The sequence below is a fragment of the Alosa pseudoharengus genome, unplaced genomic scaffold, assembly GCF_046254945.1.
Source record: "Alosa pseudoharengus isolate Yale_2024_CS ecotype anadromous, Long Island Sound unplaced genomic scaffold, YU_APseudo_1.1 YU_APseudo_1.1_scf_18, whole genome shotgun sequence".
Classification (NCBI taxonomy): Eukaryota; Metazoa; Chordata; class Actinopteri; order Clupeiformes; family Clupeidae; genus Alosa; species Alosa pseudoharengus.
This window is the reverse complement of record NW_027468650.1, coordinates 31214192-31239660: the sequence shown is the minus strand read 5'-3', so window position 1 is coordinate 31239660 and position 25469 is coordinate 31214192. Positions and strand designations below refer to the sequence as shown.

The 25469-nt window shown below is 46.2% G+C and overlaps 2 protein-coding genes across 4 annotated transcripts in view; both read right to left on the bottom strand.

Moving 5' to 3' along the window:
• Positions 1-11306, bottom strand: part of sulf1 (sulfatase 1) — a 49575-nt gene extending 38269 nt beyond the window's left edge. The window contains exon 1 of one of the 3 annotated variants that reach the window (XM_076290916.1): positions 10968-11306. The gene's annotated coding sequence lies outside the window, so the exon portion shown is untranslated. The remainder of the gene's footprint in view (positions 1-10967) is intronic. The other 2 variants (XM_076290914.1, XM_076290915.1) reach the window with 2 other exon arrangements.
• Positions 1-25469, bottom strand: part of cunh8orf34 (chromosome unknown C8orf34 homolog) — a 175464-nt gene that overhangs the window by 9554 nt on the left and 140441 nt on the right. The window contains exon 16 of the mRNA XM_076291170.1: positions 7145-7341. Within this exon, the coding sequence (XP_076147285.1) occupies positions 7145-7341 (197 nt within the window). The remainder of the gene's footprint in view (positions 1-7144; positions 7342-25469) is intronic.

Sequence of the window (25469 nt, the reverse complement as noted above, 5' to 3'; positions counted from 1 at the left end):
TGCTCTTGAGATTTTTAAAGCGATTTCCAGGAAGCTGCTCCCTTTTTTGTGCTCAGTTAATGAGGGAAGCACAAAAACAGATCCAAAGAGGAGGAGAAGGAGGAAGGAAGAAAGCAAAACATATGAAAATGCCCCCCCCCCCCCTCCCCTAAACATACACACACACACACTCACTCAGAGACCTGGCCTTTGATCAACTTAACATACGAGACAAAACAGATGAACAGACTCCGTAAAATATTAACGAGACGTCTGTTGGAGACAATGGGCCAAAATGAAAAGAACAATTAATTACAGCTGTGACAATTTTTTCTTATTACCATAATAGCTGTGTGTCATTCAGCTCTGAGATTTAAAAGCACACTGTTCAAAGGGTCGGATGCTTTATGAAAGAGAGCTGGAGTGGACTACCCATGTTGAACATACGTTCTGGCAAACATAAAACTAAATGTTTTTGAAAGTAAAAAGCTGATGTTTGTGTGAGCACTTTGTTTAGCGGTCATAAAATGTATACAAACAAGAGCCAAGACAGAAATCAGAATGGAATATATGAAGCCTACATATAAGAATTCTGATTCAATATTCTGTTTTGTGTCATGCTTTGCCCCCTTGTCAACCCGGGACGTCTGTTTAAAAATGTGCAACCACATTTCAACTTGCCAAACGAAGACGTTCACATTCACATGGGTGGGTTCCTCTTCTCTCGCTCTCTCTCTTTTTATCATCATCTCCCTCAAAAACCACAAGCCCGATCCGTCCAAAGATACATTATTAACGCGCCACAGAAAAAAAAGAAACTTTCAAATTGCTTCAATGAGTTTCCACTGAGGTAATTGTTCGGCGTGCAGACGTAGCCGTCTTTTCCACAGGATCCAAATCCCGCTCCCATATGAGGAGTCGACGGGAGAAGCCAAGCTGTTACCGAGAGCTCACCAGTGTCAGCCACTTCAGTTTTATTCGCCACATAGAGATTCAAGAAGTGTGGCGCGGCCACGAGCTCGTCGGGACATAAATCTCGTTTTATACGCAAATCGACTCCCTTTCGTAAAGAAAGGAGAGACTGGACACTGGGACGGGAGGTGTGCTGACGTTGTTTTGTATGCCTCTCGAGTGTTTTTCGCTCCCCTCTCCTCTTTGAACATGAGCTATTCATTGACACGGCTGACAGGAAGAAAGCGGGCTCTGGTAAACTGGTTTCACAGATTTAATGGCCCGTGGAGATCTAGAGATGATTAATGTGTGGCCCCACAGGGGCCACTTGATGACAGATTTGTCCTAAAGAGCAGCTCAATGTTATGTCAAGGCAAACAGGAAAAGGACATTTATCTGTGTCTGTTTGTGTGTGTGTGTGTGTGTGTGTGTGTGTGTGTGTGTGTTTGCACATTTATTACTAGTCTTGTATAGGCTTTGTGTAGGGACTAGGGGTGTAAAGATTAACCGATACGTACTACATCGATACGTGAAGCCCTGTATCGGAAAAAAACTGAAATGAACCGGTCGTTATATCGATTTACTTGTTATGAATCGGTGCACAACCTTTTCTGCTCGCTCAGACTCTCATTTACGTTCCAAGCACGGAATTGTGGGTAATGCAGTTCGTTTTTGGTTACATTCATTGCCCAAAGTTGTCAAATGACCTCATTACCCATACATCTATTGCAACTTAACCATGTGACAACTTGCACTCGGTCGGCTTTTGTTTTTCGAAATCCAGCGCGAAATTAAGCACTTATAGCATTCCTAAACAGCAACGGTAGTCTGTAGAGTAGCCTTACCTTTGATGAAGGGATTTCCTTAATGTTAAATAATAATTTGGCCCTTGCTGCTAAAACGATGCATAAATTATTAGCCAATGATTTTGTTCATATTCACTCAAGACTTGTGGCATTTTAGGTTTCTGCATTAGGTCTACTGTTGGAACAAAATAAGCCCAGAGAGTTCATTGATTTGTAGGCCTATTTTATTCTTGTAGGGTAGGCTAGGCCTATATGAGAAAAGGCCAAGAGTGTCTTAAGCACTGTTTTATTTTATTTCGGTATTGTCTTACCTCAACAAGGCTACAGCTCCATGAAAACAATCAGATATAACTCTATAAAATCTGTAAAGTCTATAAAAATGTATTTTTATGTTGTATTTGGCTGCTGTGTTTGACTGAAATGTAGACTATTCTTTTTTCATTTCAATACAGTATATGAAACAAACTTCAGTTTAGATAATCATATTCACACATTTTGTTGCCTAATTGACAACCATGACCATGATAATTAATAATATAAAATGAATGTGCACCTTGAGCAAATTATAAAAAATCTTTCAGAATGCTTTCCATTCTTGAACTGAATCGAATTGCATCGAATCGCATCGAATCGTACTGAATCGTTTTTTATAAACATGTATCTTTTCTTGTATCGAATCGTGCCCATGTATCTAGATGCGAATCGTATCGTCTTTTACATGAGATTCACACCCCTAGTAGGGACTCATGAGGAGCGTTTCATCTGTGTTCAGAGGACTGAGAGACTAGTCCAAGACAAATCACTTGTTGCTGCAAACTGTCCATCTAGGCGGGAGAAACACTAACTCTTCTGGTAGCTGATGACACAGGAACAGCTGTGCTCCAGCATTGGCTACTTCTTAAAGAAAATGCAATGAAATAAGGGACAATTAATAAAAGCGATATAAAACAATGAATGGAAACTTTCACTTAGCCAAATCATTGCGCATCTCTGTGTACCAGACTGAAGCACAGGGTCTATAAATTTGCTTTTACAAGACGGTACCGATGAGAGAACCAAAGGAAAACCATTCAAGTCACATGTCGGGTTCTCTATGCAGAACTCCTGAGGACATCTGTACCACTCCTCTCCACTCTCGCCCTCCTCATTCAAAGCGACGACCAGAGCGTGACCGAGATCTCATGCAAATACGGCCATGGGCCCAGGCGACAGCGTGCCCGACCCGGACACAGCCACTGGTGCGTGTGACCTGAATGACAGCAAACAGACAGGCTGTGGGCTATTCAAGCCATCCCCTGTCCACTCTATTCAGCCCGTCCTCTATTCAGCCCGCCGGCCCCTCATGTTGTGGCGCCAGTGCCGCATCACGGCAACACACACTGCTCCGCGCTTGTGTGTGCGCGCTCTCTCTCACACACACTCACACACACACACACTAAACTATTACTGCTGAACTAATTGAACTCTGGTTACTGTTAAGCGGCAGTGTATATACTGAGACCAGGCATTCGAATTTGTTACAATAACTGACTGCGACTGAGGGTTATGTGCTATGGATAGTGCCTTAAAAAACTATGTACACTATTTAAGGCACTTTATCAGTGAATAATGCTGGACTGAATATGATGTCAATAGACCTATTGTCTCAATAAACCTAATTATGTCCCTGCATAATGCTAAGACACTGTTCTGGTTTGAAATATGACAGCAACTGATTAAGACCTTTGCGGCTTGAAGGCCAAAAGCTGACCTGGGAGTCGATCTGGGTGGAATTCCTTAGATGGCGGCTCAGCTTATGGCTTAGTCAGCAGCGCCGGCAGCCCCTAACCAGGGGTATTTCTGCCACTGCGTGAAACACTACACTCCCAGAATGGCAAGCATGTGCGGACATATTCTCAGGAAAGTGCAGAGAGAGAGAGAGAGAGAGAGAGAGAGAGAGAGAGAGAGAGAGAGAGCATGAGAGAGAGAGAGAGGATATGAGAGAGAGAGAGAGAGAGCATGAGAGTGAGAGAGAGCATGAGAGAGAGAGAGAGCATGAGAGAGCATAAGAAAGCCTGTCCGTGACCCTGTCGTAAACAAACTTTTCCATTGTGACATGCTAACATACGATACCAGACATAAAAAAGGAAACTGTGTGTTCTGTTTCACTCACACCCAAAACACAGAACACACTCTCCTGGTGACACACACGCACACACACACACACACCACACATTGCTACCCCTCATTCTCTGTATAAATTACACATGCTCACACACACAACCAGTAATTTGTTCAGAGATGCTCTCTTTTTTTCCACTGCCTGGGGTGCCATGTGTGTGGCTTACCCAGGCGTGAGAGAGAAAGAGAGAGAGAAGAGAACGAGAGAAAGATAAAGAAGAGAAAGAAAGAGAGAGAGAAAAGAGAGAGAGAGTGTTTGAATTTCAATTAACTCCAACTCGCTTGGCAACTTTTCCATCACCTGAACTCCAGCTCCGGCACAGATCGATCACACACACACACTTACAGAAATCACACGGTGCTGTTACACAGTCCTCCCTGGTAGCCAAGTGTCCTTAAACATTTACTGCCGAAATGAAAGCAATGCAGACTTCCCATAACTCATGGAACCCATGCCAGAGAGGCACGCAGGTCATGCCCACTCTGCCAACTGCACTGCCTGCTAAATGGCCACTGGTCCTGCACAGCAATGAGGGCTCTCAGACTTTATTTAGCTTTGTCAGGCTATTTTGCTTTGGCCAGTAACTAGAGAGCACTGGTGTGGGTATATTAAAGGAGCCTATTAAACTTCAAGTCCTGACATTTCTTGCAAGAGTGTTAATCTTAGTTTACGCAAAATGTGCAAGTAAATTAAACAATTAAAGAAAGAGTGCATAACTCTGGGACTGTGTTCATGGCTGTGTTCAAGCTTTTCCGAGCATGGCATCAACATAAATGCTCAATTCCATCCATTTCAATCACCAATCAATTTGAGGAATCTTTTTTTTCAAATCCAGCCCGCCACTAAATGTAGACAGACTTTTTGGCTGACCTGCAGAGACAGAAACAGCTGTTGACGCTGCAATAGACTAGCCCTGATGTGGGCCTGATCTGGCCCAGACGGGCCGGTTCTGTACTGGATGGAACTTGGAGATGTCCCAGAGCATGCCAGCTCTGCCCGGAGTGGGTCTTTGTGCCGACGGATTGGGCCTTGGCAGGACGTTACCAAGGCAACAATAGGCCAATCGGCGGCCTGGTGGGCTGCAGAGGAGAGCACCCCTGTTCAGGTCAGCAGAGAGGGCCCAGTGCCCCAGCGACCAACAGCAGCCATTAGGAACGGACCAAACACACTGCCTCTTCTACTCTGATGAGTGAGTGAGTGTGAGTGTGTGAGTGTGTGTGTGTGTGTGTGTGTGTGTGTGTGTGTGTGTGTGTGTGTGTGTGTGTGTGTGTGTGTGTGTGTGTGTGTGTGTGTGTGTGTGTGTGTGGTATGGTGAATAGCTGAATGCGTTGGCCAGTGGGCAAAAGAACAGTGGAAGTGTGAGCGAGTGGAGAAAGCAAGTTGTCGGGGAAGGGGGAAAAAATAGAAAGAATTGGTGTGGGAGGGGGTGAGGAGGGTTAAGGTTGCTGAAAGCGACGCATGCTGTCTTTTATTAGTCGAGCTGTCAGCTGAGCTGTGCTTCCCCCCCCCCCCCCCCAGGCCCCTACCTCCCTCCCCTACCCCCCCCCCCCCCCCCCCCCCACTCTCTCCACCCAGCCCCACTCTCTCCACCCAGCCCTGCAGATTGTTCTCCATTATCTCTATTCTGGAGATGCGGTGGATGAAAGCGGCGGCCTCCCAGCAGCAGCGCTCTCTTCCTGGCGCGGCGCTCAGATGCGTCCTGACGGCTGCTCAATGGTACGTGAGGCGGCCCGAGAGCCGCTCCCCTTTCCCTTTCTCTCGCGCAAATCGAAAACAGATTGCTGCTCTCCAGGGAAGGGGATTATCGTACAAGAGAGTTGACATGGCAAGGACAGTGCGGCCTGGTTTTTGCAAAAGGTGGGGGGTGAAAGGGTTGGAGTGTGTGTGTGTGTGTGTGTGTGTGTGTGTGTGTGTGTGTGTGTGTGTGTGTGTGTGTGTGAAAGTACTGAGAATGTGTGTGTGTGTGTGTGTGTGTGTGTGTGTGTGTGTGTGAAAGTACTGAGAATGTGTGTGTGTGTGTGTGTGTGTGTGTGTGTGTGTGTGTGTGTGTGTGAGAAAGTACTGAGAATGTGTGTGTGTGTGTGTGTGTGTGTGTGTGTGTGTGTGTGTGTGTGTGTGTGTGAGAAAGTACTGAGAATGTGTGTGTGTGTGTGTGTGTGTGTGTGTGTGTGTGTGTGTGTGTGTGTGAAAGTACGGAGAATGTGTGTGTGTGTGTGTGTGTGTGTGTCTGTGTGTGAGAAAGTACTGAGAATGTGTGTGTGTGTGTGTGTGTGTGTGTGTGTGTGTGTGTGTGTGAGAGAGAGAGAGAGTGTGTGTGAGGACAGAGAGTGGGACCAGTGCACAATGGTGGCCTGCACCTCTGACCTCCAGCCAGTGGGCACAACAAGCCCTGTCCTCTGAGCTCTCTGCTGGGGTGCAGCTTAGGCCACTGCACATGAGAGAGAGAGGGAGAGAGAGAGGGAGAAAGAGAGAGGGAGAGGGGGAAGGGGGGGCTAACCTCCACTTCTCTCTCGTCATACTGACGCTTTTCTCCTCTCCATGTCTTTCTCGCTCTCACTCTCCTTTCCGTCCATCCTCTCTTATGTCCTCCACTCATCCCCTTCTCCTCTTCTCCTCCTTCCCTCTCTCTGCATCTCCTCTTCTCCTTCTTTTCCCTTTCTCTCTACATCCCCTATTCCCTCTATATCTCCACCTCTGCAACTTCTCCTCAACACAATCTCTCTCCATCCTCTCCTCCCATCCAATCTTGTTCTCTCTCTCTCTCTCTCCACTCCAACTGTATTTTTCTTCATCTCTCTCTCCCTCCACATCTCCTCTCTCTGGTCTGCACTTCATACCCGTCCCATTGGTAACACACACACACACACACACACACACACACAGTCCCAGTTATCCCAGTCTCTCAGCCCTGCGTCTCCTCCTGAGTCTCTGCTGAGTCTGCTGAGGAGGCGAATGCAGGGAGAGCGGCTGCTGGATGAAAGCGTGCTTTTCACAGGGGAGGCCAGCCTGAGGTTTGCCCGGGGGTGACCTCAGATGCACTGGTGTGTAAGTGTGTGTGTGTGTGTGTGTGCGTGCGTTAGGTGTGTGCGTGTGTGTGTGTGAGGGAGAGAGACAGAGTAAGTGAGTGAGTTTGAAAAGAAAAACACATGGGGGTGCTGTTGAGAGCTGAGGGCAAGCAGGCCTTGACAGGGAGGGGAAAAAATGAAGTGTTGGTGGCAAGAGTGTTTCCCCTGTGGGACTGGGCGACTGGTGAGCACGCGAGCGCAGTGCAGCGTGGGGCGGGGCGGAGGTGGCACGGGGGGACTGCAGCCCTCCCAGCAGCACGGGCGACGGAGGCTCTTTGCACACAGAGTGTTCCATCGCTTGTGAAGAGCAATCAGGGGTTTCACACGTCGCTGGGGCCATGGAGCCAAACGCTGGGCAGAGCGCGGCCCCTCTATTCCCCTGATAACATGAGAACACAACACACGCACGCACACGCACACGCACACGCACACGCACACGCACACGCACACACACACACACACACACCTAACGCGCGCACACACACACACACACACACACACACACACACACACAGAACGTCCATCCGACCACTCCCCGACATGGCAGTGACATAATGGCAAACGAGTCTTTCATCTTGCGTACACACACACTTCCTCTCAGGAACACTGTTATTAAGAGTGATAAACAAGCTCACAGTGCAGTGTGGTGTTGCTTAGTCACTCTCACATACACACTCACAAACATGCACAAACATTCTTTCCTCCCACAAATCACACTGCGAAGAATTACCCATCATCCCCTCTTCCTCACATTTGAAAAGCATTCCACCTAAACAATTGCCAGACAGCACCCACCGCCAACCCCATCAAGAGAAACTGTGGACTCATCAACAGAGGGGGGTATTCCCCACTCTCCCTTCTCTTTGCCCAGGACTTCTCTCTCCTCGCCAGAGAGAAACCTGAGCACGGATGCATATGACCCCTTTCAGCCAGTGCCCAGGTAAATTAAACACTTTTGCAATTTCATTTCCCATAAGACTGTCACTTCAATTTGTAAAAAATAAAAAAAAACGTTTTAGATGTACTTTGTGGTAAAAGTAAAGGTGTTTGAGTTTAGATTTTGACCTTGTTGGCTGTCGGAGACACTCAAAGGCAGTGGCCAACAGTGATGTGTTTCATAGAGGAGCGGGCAAAGGAGATGTGGGTAGTTGGTGAAACAGCCGGAGGTAAAGAGTGGGCAGCGGGCATCACGTCACAGCCTCTCTGGTGTGTTTCTGATTTGGGGCGCACATCAGAGGGCGGCCGGCGAGGGTAAAATACTTTACACATGTCAGGAGTCGGTGGGAAAGCACAAAATCTATACAGGATATTAAATCACACTGCTAGGGATCTTCTAAAAACCACCTTCTCTCCCTCTCTCTCAAACACACGCACACACACAGAGTTTCTCGCTCTCTCTCTCTACATCGCACACTCATACACACTCACTCTCTCCCTCCCTCACACACACGCATTTGGGTGTGTGTGTGTGCTACTAAACTCGCCTCTTAGATTCGCCGTCTGACACACACTTACAGAGGAGTGAAAATACATGCGTCCCCAGTCAGTCATCATTTTGGAAAAACGGACTGGGGAAATGTGTGGCTTTCACTGCCGTGTGAGCCCCTGAGCCAATACTTAAAAAACACTAGGACTCCAGTCTGCCTCTCACACACACACACACACACACACACACACACACACACACACACACACACACACACACACACTACCGGCAGCCATTCACACTGTGTTTTCCTCTCGTGTGAATAATTCTTTGACTTTATTATGACAAGATGCAGCGCAGGCAGTTTCTCCTCATCCATGCATCTCTTTCTCTCTTCCGAACTCTCTCCCTCTCTCTTTTCCATCCCTTGCTCTCTCTGTGTCGTGTGTCGATCCCTCTCCCTCTCTCCCATTCTCCTCGTCTCACAATCCCTGTCTCTCTTTCTTGCCATCCATCACATTCTCTCTCTCTTTCTCTCATATACTCTCTCTCCATCTATCTCTCATACTCTCTCCATCCATCTCTCTCATTCTCTCTCTCTCCATCTATCTCACACATTCCCAGTCTCCTCTACTCTCTTTCCAGTCCTCCACTCCTCTATTCTCACTCACTCACATGTATTCGCTCCATTTCTCATGATCTCCGTCTCCTCTAAAATCCTCTTTCCCCATCTCAACCCCTCTGCCCTCTTCTCCTTCTCCCTGACAGAGCATCCAATCTCCAGTCAAAGCTGTGATGTAAAAACAGCTACTGGAACAATATTTGTCTTGGCAGGCTTGCCCCCTGCCAGACTCTGAAATTATTTGCAACAGCTGAAGCTATTGTTTACACACAGAGATGCAAAAACTGTTTAGCTTCTAACTCCACAGGGCGGCTGGCACAACTTGCCAGGCTAGTTATTTCCTTTGGTTCTCTCTCTCTCCCCTCCCTTCCTCCAGCAGCGTGCCCCCATCTCCTCTTAAAACAGGGGACTCGCCGGGAGACCCAAACCAGTCTTGTGCATTCAAAACTAATTGTGCCTATTGCTGTCCATTCAGAAAGAACAGGGACAAGGAGGAACAAAAAGCTTGCAATTTAAGAAAACTAGGTCGGGAATGGGAAATACGCATGAGTTTGAAGTTACAGACCTGACAGCGCATTGGACCTAAACTCAGCCATACTACATACATTTGGCCATGAAATCATCACTGCAGGTAACTGCAGTTTCAACTGAAAGCGTCATACAATTTAGTGCTCTCATAGGTCAGATTAGTCTTGCCATATCTGCAATTTGCACATAGAAATCATAATCTGTGCTATTCCGCCAAAAAAATCTGATTTTAAAGTTCAGTAGTTGGACTTTCAGCCTAGTGACTGAAACGATTTAAACATTTTAAAGCTTACATGACAACCCAATAAAAGTCCCATATTCCCTAACACATATAAACATGTACGAGTCAATTTATCATAAGCAGCGCATTCATCACATGCATGTACGTAGCACTCATCACAGTACATTTGCGGCTGTGAGAAACGTTTCAACACAAGCGGATAGTGTGGACACAGCTTGATTAATATGTGTAAATATCACTGGAGCTGTGCACCAGCCTTACGGGCAACCCTGGCACAGCCTTGTTTCTTTGCCCCTGTGGGCACTCAATCTCCTTTGCAAACACCTTGTGGCAAACACACACACAGACACGCACACATATCCCCAGGTGATACATAAATAATATACATCAAGTTCCCCCCTCTCTGTTGGCAGGTCGCGCCTTTCTCACTTGCCCCGGCATTGAGAAAGAGTTGAGAGTCAGCCTTAAACTCTCTCGCCTTTCCCTTGCGAGAAGTATGCAGACTTTGACTGCTTAACTGGAAGTAGTTTCTTTTTTTTCTTAAACAGCACATTCATTTTGTGTATAGACAGCCTTTGCCAAACAGGCAAAGCGGCTCAGTGCAGTGATTTATGCCGGCATCTACTTTCCAGATCGGAGAACATGTTTGGGAAAACCAGCTTAATTGCCCAAACATTTTGCCCATGCATCTCTGAACTAATCAACACGAGAATGGCAGATTCAGATGAGGTGCTAAAGGTTCTCTGTGATCAGTGAATGAGAATGGGAATGTAATTAAGAAGTGCTCCACGTTACACCTTCAACATTTTACATTGCAAATGACACACAGAACCATTTTCAATGAACAGAAGCACTTCTGTGTGAAATTTGATGAGCTGTTCAATTAGTTCAATTAACTTAAAAAAAGTGGATGAAAACTTAATTTAGTTATATGAATTTTCAACAGCTTTCATCTAAAAACAAAAATGGTGACTAAAAAATTTGATGATTGCAGCATAAAACTTCTAATATGAGTCAGTGCTCTAAATGAATTAAATGAAACTGTTGAGTAAAAATCTGACCTGAAACACAGATTTCTACTAGTAGAGAAAAAGAGTGAAAAGAAACAAGCTTGGAGCAAAAAGAGTTGAAAATGGAGAAAAACAGATCAAAGAAGCAGGGGGGAAAAGAAAAGAAAATGTACCATACCTGGTCACCGCGGGTGAAGTGTTGTGTGGGAACGAGAGAAGATTCCTCGCTGCTTGCTTCTCTCCTCTGCGCTCCTCTTCTCATATAGGTAGAGCTTTTCAGCAAGAGGAGAGAGAGAGAGAGAGAGAGTAGAGTGTGTGAGAGAGAGCAAGAGAAAAGAGAGAGTAGGGGGGAAGGAGCAGCTCTGCTCCTTGAAGACAACCTTCCTCCTCTAAATCCTTTTCTCCACTGGCGATGACACCCGCTCGGCCCCGCGACCATCTGTTGAAACACGTCCCCCGAGCTGTGAGCGCGGCGCAGCAGGGGCTGCAGGGGCAAGAGCAACTCACTCCCTCCCCAGACCAATCACACGGGGGGACGGGGGGAGCCACTGGTGGCTCTTCTCCCCGCAAGGAGGCAGGGACAAGGACAGGAGGGAGGGAGGGAACGAGAGAGAGAGAGAGAGAACTACGAGACTCTAGACAAACCCAGGGCATCGTAACCTGACACTGAGAGAGAAAGAACGAGGAGAGAGAGAGGCAGAGAGAGGGGAGAGAGTGGTTGAAAGAAAGGGGAGAGAAAGGGTGGGAGGGAGTGTGTGTGTGTGTGTGTGTGTGTGTGTGTGTGTGTGTGTGTGTGTGTGGGTGCACAAGTAAGAGTGAGTGAGCAGGAGACAGTAAGTAAGACAGACAGAAAGGGAGAGAGAGAATTGTTTTGAGAGAGAGAGCGAGACAGACAGACAGAGAGAAAGACAGACAGAGAGAGAGACAGACAGAGAGAGAGAGAGCAAGATCAGAGTGAGGTGGAGTGAAGTGGAGTTGTGGGGACTGTGTCCACTGGCCAGCTAAACTGGTCCTCCACACACCCTGGAATCCCACAGAAACACAGGGATCTTCTCTTCTACACACACACACACAAACACCGGCCGGCATGCGCCATGACCCTGCTGAAGAACCCTTCCCAATAGCCCTTTTCTTTCTAGCACTCCCTCTCCTTCCCTCGCTCTCTTCTCCCTCTGACAGAAGAGAGAGCTTTTAGCGAAGTATGTGGTCAGTGGAATTAAAGTAATAAAGAGTGGCGTTGCCTCCGGAGCAGAGCGGAGCTGGAACTGGGGCTGCTGTTTGCACTAAACTGTTACATCTGCAGCCAGTCGTCACACCTCCCCGTCATAAATCTGAAAACTCCACCGGCTGCATTCCTGACGTCCAGAAACCTATCGCCTTAAGTTAAAAAGGGCTGAGGGAGAGCAAGGCAGAGGGGAGGGAGAGAGAGAGAGAGAGAGAGAGAGAGAGAGAGAGAGAGAGAGAGAGAGAGAGAGAGAGAGAAAGAGCAAGTGGAGGGAGAGATAGACAGAGGTGCATAAAAAGAGTGAGAGAAAAAGACAGAGTGTGTGTGTGCTTGAGGGAGAGAAAGAAAGAAAGAAAGAAAGAAAGAGAGAGAGAGAGAGAGAGAAAGAGAGAGACCAAGTGGAGGGAGAGATAGACAGAGGGGCATAGAAAGTGTGATCGAAAAAAGAATAAGGGATGGACAGAAACAGAGGCATAGAAACAGGAAGAGAAGAAAGCGAGATATTTGTATGTGCTATAGTTAGTGTATGAAGAGCACCTCCGAGATATTCAAATTGTCAGAGTAAATTCAGAACACATGGCTGTTGTTGATGACCTTGTTGAAATAATGCACTCGCATTATCCCAGAGCACCATCCCATTTCATAATCCCCTTTGGCTGAATCGTTTGTGCTTTTTCAGTTCGTGCAAACCTACTTTACAAAACAAAAAAACACACACAACTCATGCATACAAAAGCCCTAAAGACTTTGGCACGGTTGTTGACAGAGGGTCATTTTAATCAGGTGTCTCATTGTCATTCTTTTGTGGACTTGAGGCACTTGATTGAGACTTTGATGCACCACAACAGGACTTCAAAGCCTGCCTGTTGGCACAATATACATTAGTGGTGGAGTGGGCTGTGTGTGTGTTTGTGTGTGTGTGTGTGAGTGAGTGAGAGGGAGAGAGAGAGTGGGGGGGGGGGGGTATGTAACACTAAGTTAATCAGCAGCAGGAAAAGGAAAACAAAGGCTATTAAGTGTGCTATTTGCATGACATGAATGCTGTTCACACCTTGACAGTGGGCATGTATTAGTTTCAGTCACGGTCACAGCCCCCCCCCCCTTTCAACACACACACAGATGTTGATGAAGCCTCACTTACCAAATCACCCTATTAAGTGTATTCCAGCATAAACAAACAAGACAGACATACTGACATCTGAAGTACACACTCTCTCTCACACACACACACACACACACACACACCCACACACACGTGTCTGTATAATCTAATAATGATGGGCTAATGTATTTCATCCCTGCGCTAACAGACAGCATCTTTACATTTTAAGGCCATACAGGAATGAAGTTTGATGGCTGCTCCAGTTCAAAGCAGCAGGGGATTCTGGGAGCTCTGATAGGAGCCACCAGATGGCAAAACATGACTTTACTACGGAGAGAGAGAGAGAGCGATAGTCCAAACATGTGCTATCGTTACTTTTCCAAACTTCACACACACACACACACACACACACACACAGAGTTACCCGGGCAGGAGGTTTCTCGTTTTTGTCTGTCTCTAAAAAAAATTTTGCACCAGGTAAAGTGGTGCAAATAAGTGGGTTATTTTTGCCTGAACTCTTTCTTCTGTGGAGGACAATGCTGTTTCTGCAGACAGCTTCTCCTCCAACCTTTCCCTAACCCCCCCCCCCCATTTAAGGTGAATAAGGGTCAATGCGTGTGCAGGTAGGAAAGCTGTGGAGCACAACACAAGACAAGGTCTGCCCCAAACTCTTCCCCCCTCTTCCTGTGAGAAAACTCAGTGCACTAACTAGCAGCGTCCGCTCCGTCTGGTCTGCCACCCAGAGCAGGCTTTCCTGCGGGCGGGCAGGAGCGTCCAGCAGAGGTGCGCGGGGCTGGAAAGGGATACTTCCACCTTCACAGGCAGCTCCTGCTCACTTCCACCCCCATTTAATCTTCAGGATATTGAATTATATGAAACAAAAGGCCATTTTCATTTGGGGACATGCGAAACTTCCCCTCTGTTTGGTTCAGATGAGGTCTGTGTGTGTGTCGGTGTGGTGTGTGTGTGTGTGTGTGTGTGTGTGTGGGGGGGGGGGGTTTGGCTTAAGGGGAAAAACTGAAATTAGATTGAGTCAGTTCACAAAGAAGCTGAAACCCCCCCCCCCCCCCACACACACACACACCTCTCTTCGCTTCCAAACTTCAGACACACACACAGGTCTGTTTGCTTGCCCACAGCTCAAAACCTCCATAGCTTCTGGTCTCACAGCACCGGTCCCCTTGGCCGAGAAAGTTCCCCGGGGGCTCACCGTCCACTCCTGGTCCTTATTGGATTAGGCTGAACGGTGTGAGAGCGGTTAGTTTAGTGGTGGATCGAATGAGCCTACACACACACACACACTCATCCAGGACTTCTAAAAGTCCTTGCGTTTATGTGCACTTCTGGCTACATCTTAACAGCAGCCATGGACAGCTATGCTGAATTTTGCACACAGACACACACACACACACAAAACAAAATGTCCCTTCCACCTTCTGATTATATTTTCTCCTTTTATCTTCTTTGTTCAGACGTTTTCTCTCCCTCCCTCCTCCCTCTCTCTCTCTCTCTCTTCTGTGATCTTTTCAGGAGCAGCCACATTCCCACCGTCACCTTCCTCCTGAGCTCCTCATTCACATCAGCCGGCCTTTATACTCACCCGATGAGACCCAATTAGCAGTGGGACCGAGAGAGAGAGAAGGAGGGAGAGAGGGAGAGAGAAAAAGAGAGAGTGAATAAAAGATAGAGAGAATGAGACAGAGAGAGAGAGAGAGGAAGCAAGAAAACAAGAAAGATCAAAATAAAGAGCGATCAACAAAGAATACGGGAGAGCGAGAGAGAGATAAAGCGAGATAAAGAGAGAAGGGGGTGAACACATGAACTCATCCCTTTGCAGGGCTGTGGCGAAAGGCCCCGCAGGGGGTCACTACTGCCTCTCTGGGCCCAGTCCGAGACAGCCCAACAACACCCCCCCAAGCCCCCTCTCTCTCAGCACTGGGTCTGTCTGAAGGGTTAACCCCACGCCAGCCCTCTCACCACTCTCCCTTCAAAACAAACCTACAGACACACACAGGTGCAGGGAGAGGGGTATCTCTTGAAATGCATTTGAATTACATTGAAATTTTACGAGAAGGTGCCCTTCAGTTAGCTATCTAACTGGCTAGCTAGTTATCCCTGGGTTGGTCTTCTGGGTAATACCTAAATAAGTTCAGGGGTTCAGTGCATGTCTGAAAAGACGACAACCCCCCCCCCCCCCCACATTCTACTTTAAACAGCTTGAGTTACTGTGTATTTTGGAGAGTGGGGGGTGAAGGGGGTCGTTTGGTTCGTTGGTCTCCGTGATCACGCTTGAGTAAGGTCCGGTGAGTGTCGTCATCGTCGTCATCACCCCTCTTTCCTTAGCAGCAGATCAATGCAGCCGCTCCTTCACACATCCTCCATGAGCCCCTAGAGCTAATGCTGCCCGGTGGCTTACAGCCCAGAGAGCCGTGGCACGGGGGATCAGAGCGCTGCATGTGTCAACAGCTCAACATCCGCCGAGGGAAATGACCCTCAGAACATGCATTACAGCAGCGTCTCTCACAATCAGTAAAGGAATGGTGGCCTCTGATGCCACGGCTGCTAAGCTGTGGTGTTACTAATTGGGGGGGGGGGGGGGGGGTCACACACACTCAGGACCTGGGGGAGGGGCATCATAGGGTTGGGGAGGCTTTTCAAGTTCGGGCTAGGTTTAGGCACAGCTGAGGAGGGTGGGGTGATGGTCATGCTCTATCCCACACACACTCACACGCGCGCACACACACACACCCCTGCCTGTCACTGGGTGACAGCTGAACACACGAGGGGCGTGACAGAGATGTGGTGTCACACGGAAGGTGACCTCTGTAAAAGCACACAAGTGTAGCCACTGCTATAAATAACTCATGAAAAAAACTATTTAAACCTAATAGAATGTAGATGGAGAATACTGTATACTATATTATACCTCTGCTTGGTTTAATTTCCTATTGTGATGTGCTCTTTAGAACAACAACTATTTTTCAGATAATTGTACACCTACAAAGTAGTTACAGTTTTTTGGCCATATTACACTTGTGTATTAATCTTGTCTGTAGAATTAACCCGCTTCAATTATTAAATTCTTATATTGTTATTAACCATTAAGCACGAGTACACAGAATAATAAAATCAAAGTTCAAACATCTGTTCACTGGCTGATTTGTAAAACTGTATGTCATTTAACTTTGCGCATATAAGCTAAACAGTTTTAACACGTCACTTATAAATTGGCAATTAATCGCATAGTTCGAATTACAGGGGATACTGGGGGGTACTATACCCCCCAATGAAGACCCAGTACCCCCCAAAGAGACAGAAATATCAGTTTTGGGGGGGTCAGATAATGTTTCTGATATTGTGAAAAAATATCATTACAGTTACAATACAAGTAAACTCCTGTTTTCACTGTAGGAACATTTCAATGTAAAGCGATTTCAGAAACCCCTATTGTGGACCGTACCATTTTTAACCACTGTGGCGCTAGAAGCAACTGAGCAAGTGTCAACATTGAATGACAAAACGCTAGGTAAATTCCTCCAGTAGGCTAAATTCGGTTTGCTGCTGACGTGCATGGGTAAATGTAAGTTGCTAACTGACGTCTAGCTTGTTGAAAATGTGTTATTTTACAACCTTCATTTATAAACTTGTTTGTTCTTTCATAGCTCATGTCACCTCTTCATACATTGAATTACTGGCTACTTACCTGCTACTTACTTACCCACTGAGGCTAGTAAAGTGGACCTTGGTTAGTTACCAAGGTTAATTAGCAAGGTAATTCTCTATTTAAATAAACCGTTTTTATATTACCGGTAGGCCTATGCACAAGAGGGTCTGATGTAGCTAAGCCTACATAATATCAGTGAAACCTGTGGAAACATAAAAAGACCCAAGTAGCCTAGGCTAAATATGTGCTAGTATTTGAATTTGTTTTTAATTGGTTGGTATTGTTTTTACATTCTATTATTTCCTATTTTTAGTTTGATAAATGTAGTTTCATCTGAGAACCCTGATACTATCTTAATGAAACTATTTTCTATCTACAAACAATTACATTAAAAGTGTAAGTGCAGTTAGGTTTTATACACTGTTCATGTGTTAAGGAAAGGGGTACCCAACAGACAGGAGAGGCACAGGATAAAAGCCGTGAGCAGGCTGCAGGGAGACGACACGATGAGGGCAGAGGGCAGAGTTGATCTCTTTTGGATATACAGTATAAAAACGATGAGATATTCTGTAGCCTACTGATTATCAGTTTGTCGCATGTTTAGACCTTGTATGTGTGTTGCACATGTTGCACTTGGCGATCACGGTGGGGATTGATGTGGTAATGGACCATGATGGTCAAAAGAAGTGAAGGAGCAGTACCCCCCAATTATGGTGGGGTAATTCGCACTCTGATTAATCATGTTATGATGATTATAATAATTTCTAAACGGCAATTCATTACTTCCCTGATAGGATCCAATAGCACAACTAAAACACCAATTATATTGTGCTTTGTCTCCTATTGTTTCCCTAATCAATCTTACATTTTCTGTGGCAGGGATCTACAAATGAACCCTTTAGATGAATGCAATTACCATTAAAAAGGGGAAATGCTTTGCTTGTGGGTTTTATTCTTCGTGTAACAGGTGGGTGTGGACATCAGTATCTTTGGGTTCTGTGATTTCATTAGATCAGTGACTTTTTAAGAGGTCTGTTAGCCAGCAATCAAGGCCACAATTCATCTCTGAGAGGCCAGTTGTCCTTTTAACTGTTTCACTAAAACGTGTAGATGAATCATGCCTCATTTCATATAAATGACTACCACACAAAGCAGTTCGAGAATCAAACGAGTATTTCACTGCAAGGGTCATCTGAAAGGCTTAGCTGGCTGCTTCTTTTGCTAAATGCAGTATTTTCATTACTTGTCCTAACAGTGTGTTGTTAAAGATCGTTGGTAACTCTATACAGCCTTAATTGTGTGCATATGTGAGATGGGAGCGTTTTAAAGATTCCTTTATGTCAGAAGTACTGTGTGTATTTGTCAAACGTTTTGTACAGAAAATAAAAAAAAGTGTTCGTAACTGCATCCAGATTGGTAAACAATAGCAAAGGGAAATGATGGGAGTTAAGCTGAAACAACTGTCAAAAGAGTGTGTGTGTGTGTGTGCTGTTGCAACCCTGCCGGCTGACCCATCTGACAACCGCAATCAAGCAAAGCGGTGTGCAGTGTTCTTATTGACCAACACTTCAAACAATGTCTCTGGCCCACCCCCACCCCCATGCCCGTATCATGAGCGCAACAGAATACAGAAGTCATTTCCTTGGCATCTGCTGCATTCGCCCGTCTCCACACACTTTATCACGTCTGCCATCGGCCAGGGGCATATATGGCCATTCAATCAGCAGCGGGAGAGATCCAACCAGGGTGCAACCTCCTGACTGTGTGTGTGTGTGTGTGTGTGTGTGTGTGTGTAGGTCGGCTGGTAAGCTGGAAAGCCCAAGCAGATTAATCTAACAGATAGCTGGGAACGCAGGAAACAGATACTGATAAATCAGCAAGAATGGCCTCAGCTGACTGCAAGAGCATAAGACGGATTTAAATGCATTTCTCTGCGGCTTTAAGAGTAGTCGTGATTGATCCGCTGTGCAGATATTATAGAGGTGGATATAACGGATGGAGGAGTACAGATAGAAAAGGAAGAGAAAAAAATGTTCCCTGGTGGGGACAACCCTAACGGGCCCTGATTGGTCCATCTTTGACCCTGATCAGCCTGGATTGGTCCCAGTGCCAGCTGTTCTCTAGTTGCGATGTCCAGCTCGGTGAATTATAGGCGGTCTGGCTGGCGGGGGCAGATCAGGGCCAAGGCTGGGCTGGGATCAGGTGCACGGCAACAGATGAAAGGCATTCCCCTGGAGGGTGGTGGCGGTGAGGAGGCTCTGTGTGTGTGTGTGTGCACGCGTGCATGTTTCTATGGGTCTGTACGAAACGGGAAAATATGCTGCCTTTTAAGATATCTAACCGGGGAGCAAGGCATCGAGGCATGTCCGAATTAAATATTTCTGTGAAATGCTGCCTTCTAAGATTCCTTCGTTTTGACTAATTTGGAAGGCAGCGTAGATGTATCCTTCATGCTGCCTTCAACATCAAAAATTCTATTTAATTGTGAGCAACTATTGCTGCAGTCGAACGTTATGTTATTCTTCTTTCTGGTATCCTGACAACGGCGTTCTGTGTCGCTATCTTGCTAGGCTGTCCGAAATGAAGTTGGTAGCCGTTACCTTGATGCCTGCTACGGCAAGTGAACCGGTAGAGAGCTGAAGGTAGCAAGGCAGCAGACAGCTGTCTTCCATTTCATACAGGCCCTATATTTATGTGTTTGTCTTTGTGTGTGAGAGAAAGACAGACAGAAATACAGTGTGCATGTGTGTGTATGTCTCTCTCTCTCTCTGTCTGTGTGTGTGGGTCTGACAGACTGACAGCAGGCTGCCCTGGGGCCCTGCTAGCCCTGATCTCTGCCTCTGAAGAGTATCCTCGCAAATGCAGAGTAATTCTCTACTACACACACACACACACACACACACACACACACACAGTTTTACATCTCACAAGGACAGGGTAAGAATGGGGCATGACAGCACACCAGAATTATTAGCATGTGACAGCAGCCCTGCATGCTAGAATAAAGAGATGCTATTGCTGTACTGGTCACAGATGGGAAACAGCTGTGTGTGTGTGTGTGTGTGTATATATAAAAGAGAAAGACAGAGAGAAAGGAGAAAGAAAGAAAGAAAGAAAGACATGCCAAGTTGATAAAGGTAGTTAGTAACTCAATGTTAGTTGCAATGAGGGTAGAACTGATGACTGAGGAGGGACAGCAAGCAAGCTGGCAAGCATGGCATGCACGATTCCCCCCAAAGAGGGAGGAAAAGAGGAAGAGAAAGAGAGAAAGAAAGAAAGAATGAATGAATGGTCGTGCTGGGTGTAGCTTCTCTTCCTCTGTTCTTTTGCACGTCACCCTTTGTTTGATATTCCTGATGAAACACTGGCGAAATATTCATAATGAAACATTTCAGTCACTCATATAAACGTTTATTTTTCCAATTAAACCAAACCCAGCCAATATGGATTTTAATAAAAGCAGAGGAGTGATGACGTGTGATCCACTTGCTTCCATTAAACTTGATTTGTTTGTTATTTGCACTTTTACAAGGAGATGTGTGCTCAGTTTCACAAGTAGCTGACGTACTGCTCTGGGAGACAATGAAAAGGCAAGGAGACGCGATCTGCTCCACAAGGCGATCAGAGCCATAGCATGGCCTATTGCGGCCAACTGGAAAACAAATAAATATCCTGAGTGTAACATAATACTAACAAACAGGGGGCTTCAGACCGACCACGCTCCAAATGGAAAATCAAACAAAGTTCACACACAGGAGAGGAGCTCTTGGGATAATCGAAACAGACACGTTCGGAGTCTCAACCCAATCTCTGGCACGATTCAGAAGGTCTCAGACTTAAAAAAAAAAAAATAAAAAAGAAGAAGGGAGGGAAAGTGCAAGGGGGACTCGACACATGGAAAAAAGAAAAGAAAAGCACAAAGATGACTCATACCCCCAGAGAGAAGAGGAGAAAAGAAAACCGGATGAAAACGTTTCTTTCCCCCTGAAAGCATAACGTTACTTCCGCCGCCCCGTCTACTCATCTTTGTCTGCAGTCATACGTTTTTTAGAGCTGTCAGGCGGACGAGAGGTCTAATGGATTCAGTGCCAGTGGCCCACCTCCCTGCACCCCCCCGCTCCCTCTCTCATTGTAATGCCGTTCCTAGCCTTCCATCATCCCTCTCGCCTGCTCCGACCTCTGACCTCTGGCTGTACAGCAGTAGAAATGTGACTCATTCAGAAAGCACCAAATGCGGGCAGCCCTGCACAACCCCACTCCACATAACGGACTCCTGTCTCAACCACCCACTGGGGACTGAGAGGGCGTTGGCTGGGATGGTAGAGGTAAGGGGTGAAAGTAGGCTGGAAAGGTCCATCTCAATTTAAAACATGCTGCAAGCTACAGTATCAGGCTGCTGTCTTTGAGCACATCTGACTCAGTGCAACAGTGTCTTCTTCATCAATCAATACCTGAACGACAAAACATATTAAGGCTATGTTCAGACTAGCCTTCAAGTTGCCTGCATCTGTTTTACATTATAATCCAATGGAGTACACTGTGTAGTAGACTGGTCAATAGCACTTTTTAAATCGCTGCCACTGAAAAAACAATTTTGCAGCTCAGAGCGTTTTTTATTTTAAAGTTGAAAAAAGTTAAACTTCTTAGGAAAAAAGCAGCTTACATCAACCGCTTTTATGACAGCTGAGCAATTACAAGCTGAATAAAGAGACGTTCGTAAGCCATAGCAACCAGCAGAAATGGAGACGATGGAAACTGGATATGTACCAAAATTTCTGGTCAGTGTGTGCCTATATTGACGCTTGAAAAACTAGCATGTTAGGGGGTCCGATGTTCCCCGGGTCCTACGTTCCCCACTTGGTGTTAGGGTTAGGGTTTTAAAAAAGGGTCCTATGTTCCACGGTCCTATACAAAGCGGGGAACATAGGACCCGGAAAACATAGGTACGCTCCCCCAGCAGTTTTTCAAATAAAAAAAAGCGTCCTGACTAACTTTTCTTGTAAAAAAAAACCAACAACAAAACAAACGCTGGTCTGGACGTATCCTAAGAAATACATCACACCCTTATGTTACCATCCATCCAGCCATATTGGTAGGCTATCTTCATTCACATATAGGCTATCAATGACAAACTGAAACAAAGTAACTTTATTTGGAATAACAAGAAGCCATGCAAAAAGAAAGATTTAAAAGAGTTAAGAAACGATACCTTTTAGGAAATTAGGGAATGCTACAAATCTTTCATGAGTTAACATATAGGCATTTAAATAATAATAATATTATTAAATAATGTCAATAATACCAACTCATGGACTTATTAGTTGTACTTTAGACTGGTATTGTACATGAATACAGTTTGTCCTCAAGAGTTATACAAATTAACTAATGTAGCCTATTCAATTGTGATAACAAATCTCACTCCAAGCTATATGAAGCAATGAAGCTTGTGGTAGTGGTAGTGGTAATTTAAAACTACTTTCACCCCTGGTAAGCAAGCAGCATTGCAAATAGTCCTATGGAGGTGGTAACTATGTGAGCACTCACCTCTCGACAACAGAGAGAGAGAAAGAAAGAAAGAGAGTGACAAGGAAAGAGAAAAAAAACTCCAAAACACTGGCGTCACCTGGTAAAGATACACACAAATGCTTGCAACATTCTTCCCCATTTCCCCCCAAACATGGATTAATGGATGTGTAAATGAGAACAGCAGTAGGGAGCTTCCACTACTAACAGAGGTCAGAAATTCTCACTATTGGAAAAATGCAGGTTGTGTGTGTGCTGCGGGCATATCAGCGCGCCTATCCATCTGAGGAACATGACAGCTTAAACGTTGGCTAGGCCAGCTGGAAACGGCCTGGACACACACACTGTTTGCTCGGCGCACAGACGTAAACAGAGCCAGAGACGCAGTGGAAATAAGCAGTGTATTCCGTAAGCCCCACTGTCTTCCAGTAAGCCTGTCCCCATTGTCTTCAACTTTTGACCAAAACCGCTTCGCTGTATTTGGGGTTCGTATTTGTGCTCAGTGAAAACCAGTGGAACAGAAATGTTGACTTTCAAAACTTCCTTCTGGGGAAAATACACACACACACACACACACACACACACACACACACACACACACACACACACACACACACTCCAAAAAGGGAGCACTGGTGTCAGCTTGGAAGGATAATTTGCTGTGTGCGGAAGTGGATCCCTAATCCTCTCAGGGCCGCGAGGTGAAAGCCCAGAACAAGAGGGGAGACGGGGGGAACCCTTCCGTCAAGGAGGCCGCCACGGGACCACATCCTAAAAGGCCTGCTAGGATATAATCCCTAAAGGCATGCCTCCACGCAGTCTATTGAAAGCAAGAAAGAGGGAGAATCAGGATTTGTGACGGACTGATAATGCATCCCCATAATCCCTCACTCTTCCTCGATCCACCGACCCCCCATTCACATGGGCAATCAGACATCACCAGGGCAACTGTAGAACTGCTCCGCACACGATTCTACACTTGATCTACTCCGGTGTCGGCTCCTACCTAATCATCAATGTGGACAGGAAGGCCTGGACATAAATATGTCATCTACAGATAAAGTCTGGATCGAGGCAGGTCATAAATATACATCATGACCATGGGGAATAGTGCTTGCAGATAAACTAGTACAGTCACAGTTGGTGGAGTCAGGATGCATCAAAAGAGAACCCTCTGCCGGCTCCACAGGTGGCTCCATGCTCCAAGCTCATAATACGAGTCTGACAGGAGATACAAAGGTCCAGAAAACCCAGCAAAGCCTCAGTGCAAATCAACTGACAGCCAACTGTGTGTGTGTGTGTGTGTGCGTGCGTGCCTGTGGGGACAGGTGGAAAAGCCAGTGCTGGCCGATCTTTTGCCAACGGAAATAAAGAGTAATTGCACACACCCATATGCACGCATTGCAAGCACCAACAGTTCGTGTTAGTCCCACTCTTGGATTGATTCATATCAAATGTGCCAGCTCCAAGCTGACAGAGATTGGTGAGTGTTTATCGCTCACTGCAGCCTTTTAAGAGGTGAGGGTTTTTTGGGAGAGTGGGTTGGGGTGGGAGGCAGTGATTTATGATTGGAATTGCTTGTGTGTGTGTGTCTGTGTGTCTGTGTGTGTGTGTGGTTAGGTGGGGGGGGGTGCCTGCGCTGTGGTAGCGCTGGGCAAGGTGATTTGGGATTGGCACGTGGGGAGGAAGCTCTTTATTATGCTGGGCCTGCTGGTCTTCACCAGAGCCTGAGCATGGGCCACATCTGCTCAGCAGCTACCTGGGATTGTTTGTGTGTGTGAATGTGTGGGTATGCAAATATGAAAGTATGTGTGTGTGTGCATGCATGTGTGCATTTGCACGCTTGTGTGTGTCTGAGTACGTGCAAGTGTGTGTGTGCGTGCGTGCGTGCAGAGTGAGGTTGCAATTGGCAGTCAGTGCACCACTAAACAACAACTGCACAAGCAGTGTGGCTCCAGCCCCCGTAAGCTATTTATACTTTTTATGACTGTTCTCCCCTTCAAGGCACCAGCAGCCTTTTGGGTGGAAATTGGCATGGCAGGAGACAAAACAGCATACACACACACACACACACTTGCATACACAGATAACCACACAGACACAGGCACACTAAACACAAACTCACAAACAGAATGCCATATATTCAGTACTCCCTGCCACACTAACAAACACAGACACCCAGAAGCACACGCAATGTACATAGACACTCATCTGCAGAATTCTTTCACACACACACAGAAACACAAACACAACAACTTAGTCATCTCTGCAATGCACACGCGCGCACACTCTGACACACTCATTTAGCTCTCTGTCGAATTCTCCTAACACCTGGCTATTTATGAAGTCTGGAGTTGAAAGGGGACATTATGGCCTCTCCACAAAGAGGACTGTCTGCATTTTAGCCGCAGAGAAGCAATCCTCAATGAAGGCAGCTGCTGTGCTGAAAATGTCAATGCCTAAGTGACCAGTGTGTGTGTGTGTGTGTGTGTGTGCGCGCGAGTGTATGAGAGTGTACTTCTGTAGGGAGTCTGAAGTGTGTGTGTGTGTGTGTGTGTGTGTGTGTGTGTGTGTGTGTGTGTGTGTGTGTCTCTCTCTCTCTTATCATTCACCAGGCTTCACACACACACAGAGTGGGTGCCAGTTCAATCACTGCTGAAGCCATGAGAATGTCTTCACATGGTCAATATGACTTTGCATGATATTCCAGTAATGACAATATAATGGCTTGCAAGAAAGGCATGTTGGACAGGACTCATCACCACAGAGCAAACACCCGATGCCACAAAATCACAACAAGAAATATCAGGGCCCAGACAACATAATGGGCAACGCTGGCAACAGCCATCAAGCTGATTCAGCTTCATCAGATCTTCTCTTTTAGACTAACAACGGGAAGGCAAACAAGAGCACAAACAAACAAACAAACATCACCGTGAGAAATTCCTGTCTAGAGCGGAGCCTGTGTATGGAGTCTGCAAATCTGCTCAGTTACCAAAGGTTACTAAGTTAGAGTTCAAACCGGTGGATTGTCACCGGGGAATTAACATGCCAGGTTTGATGCCAGGGATGTTCACAGAGGAGGAAAACAGCCATCAGAGAGGAAACATGGAAAAGTTGAAAAGACGTGTGTCTGTGTCTGAGAGAAACTTGAGACAGTTTGTGT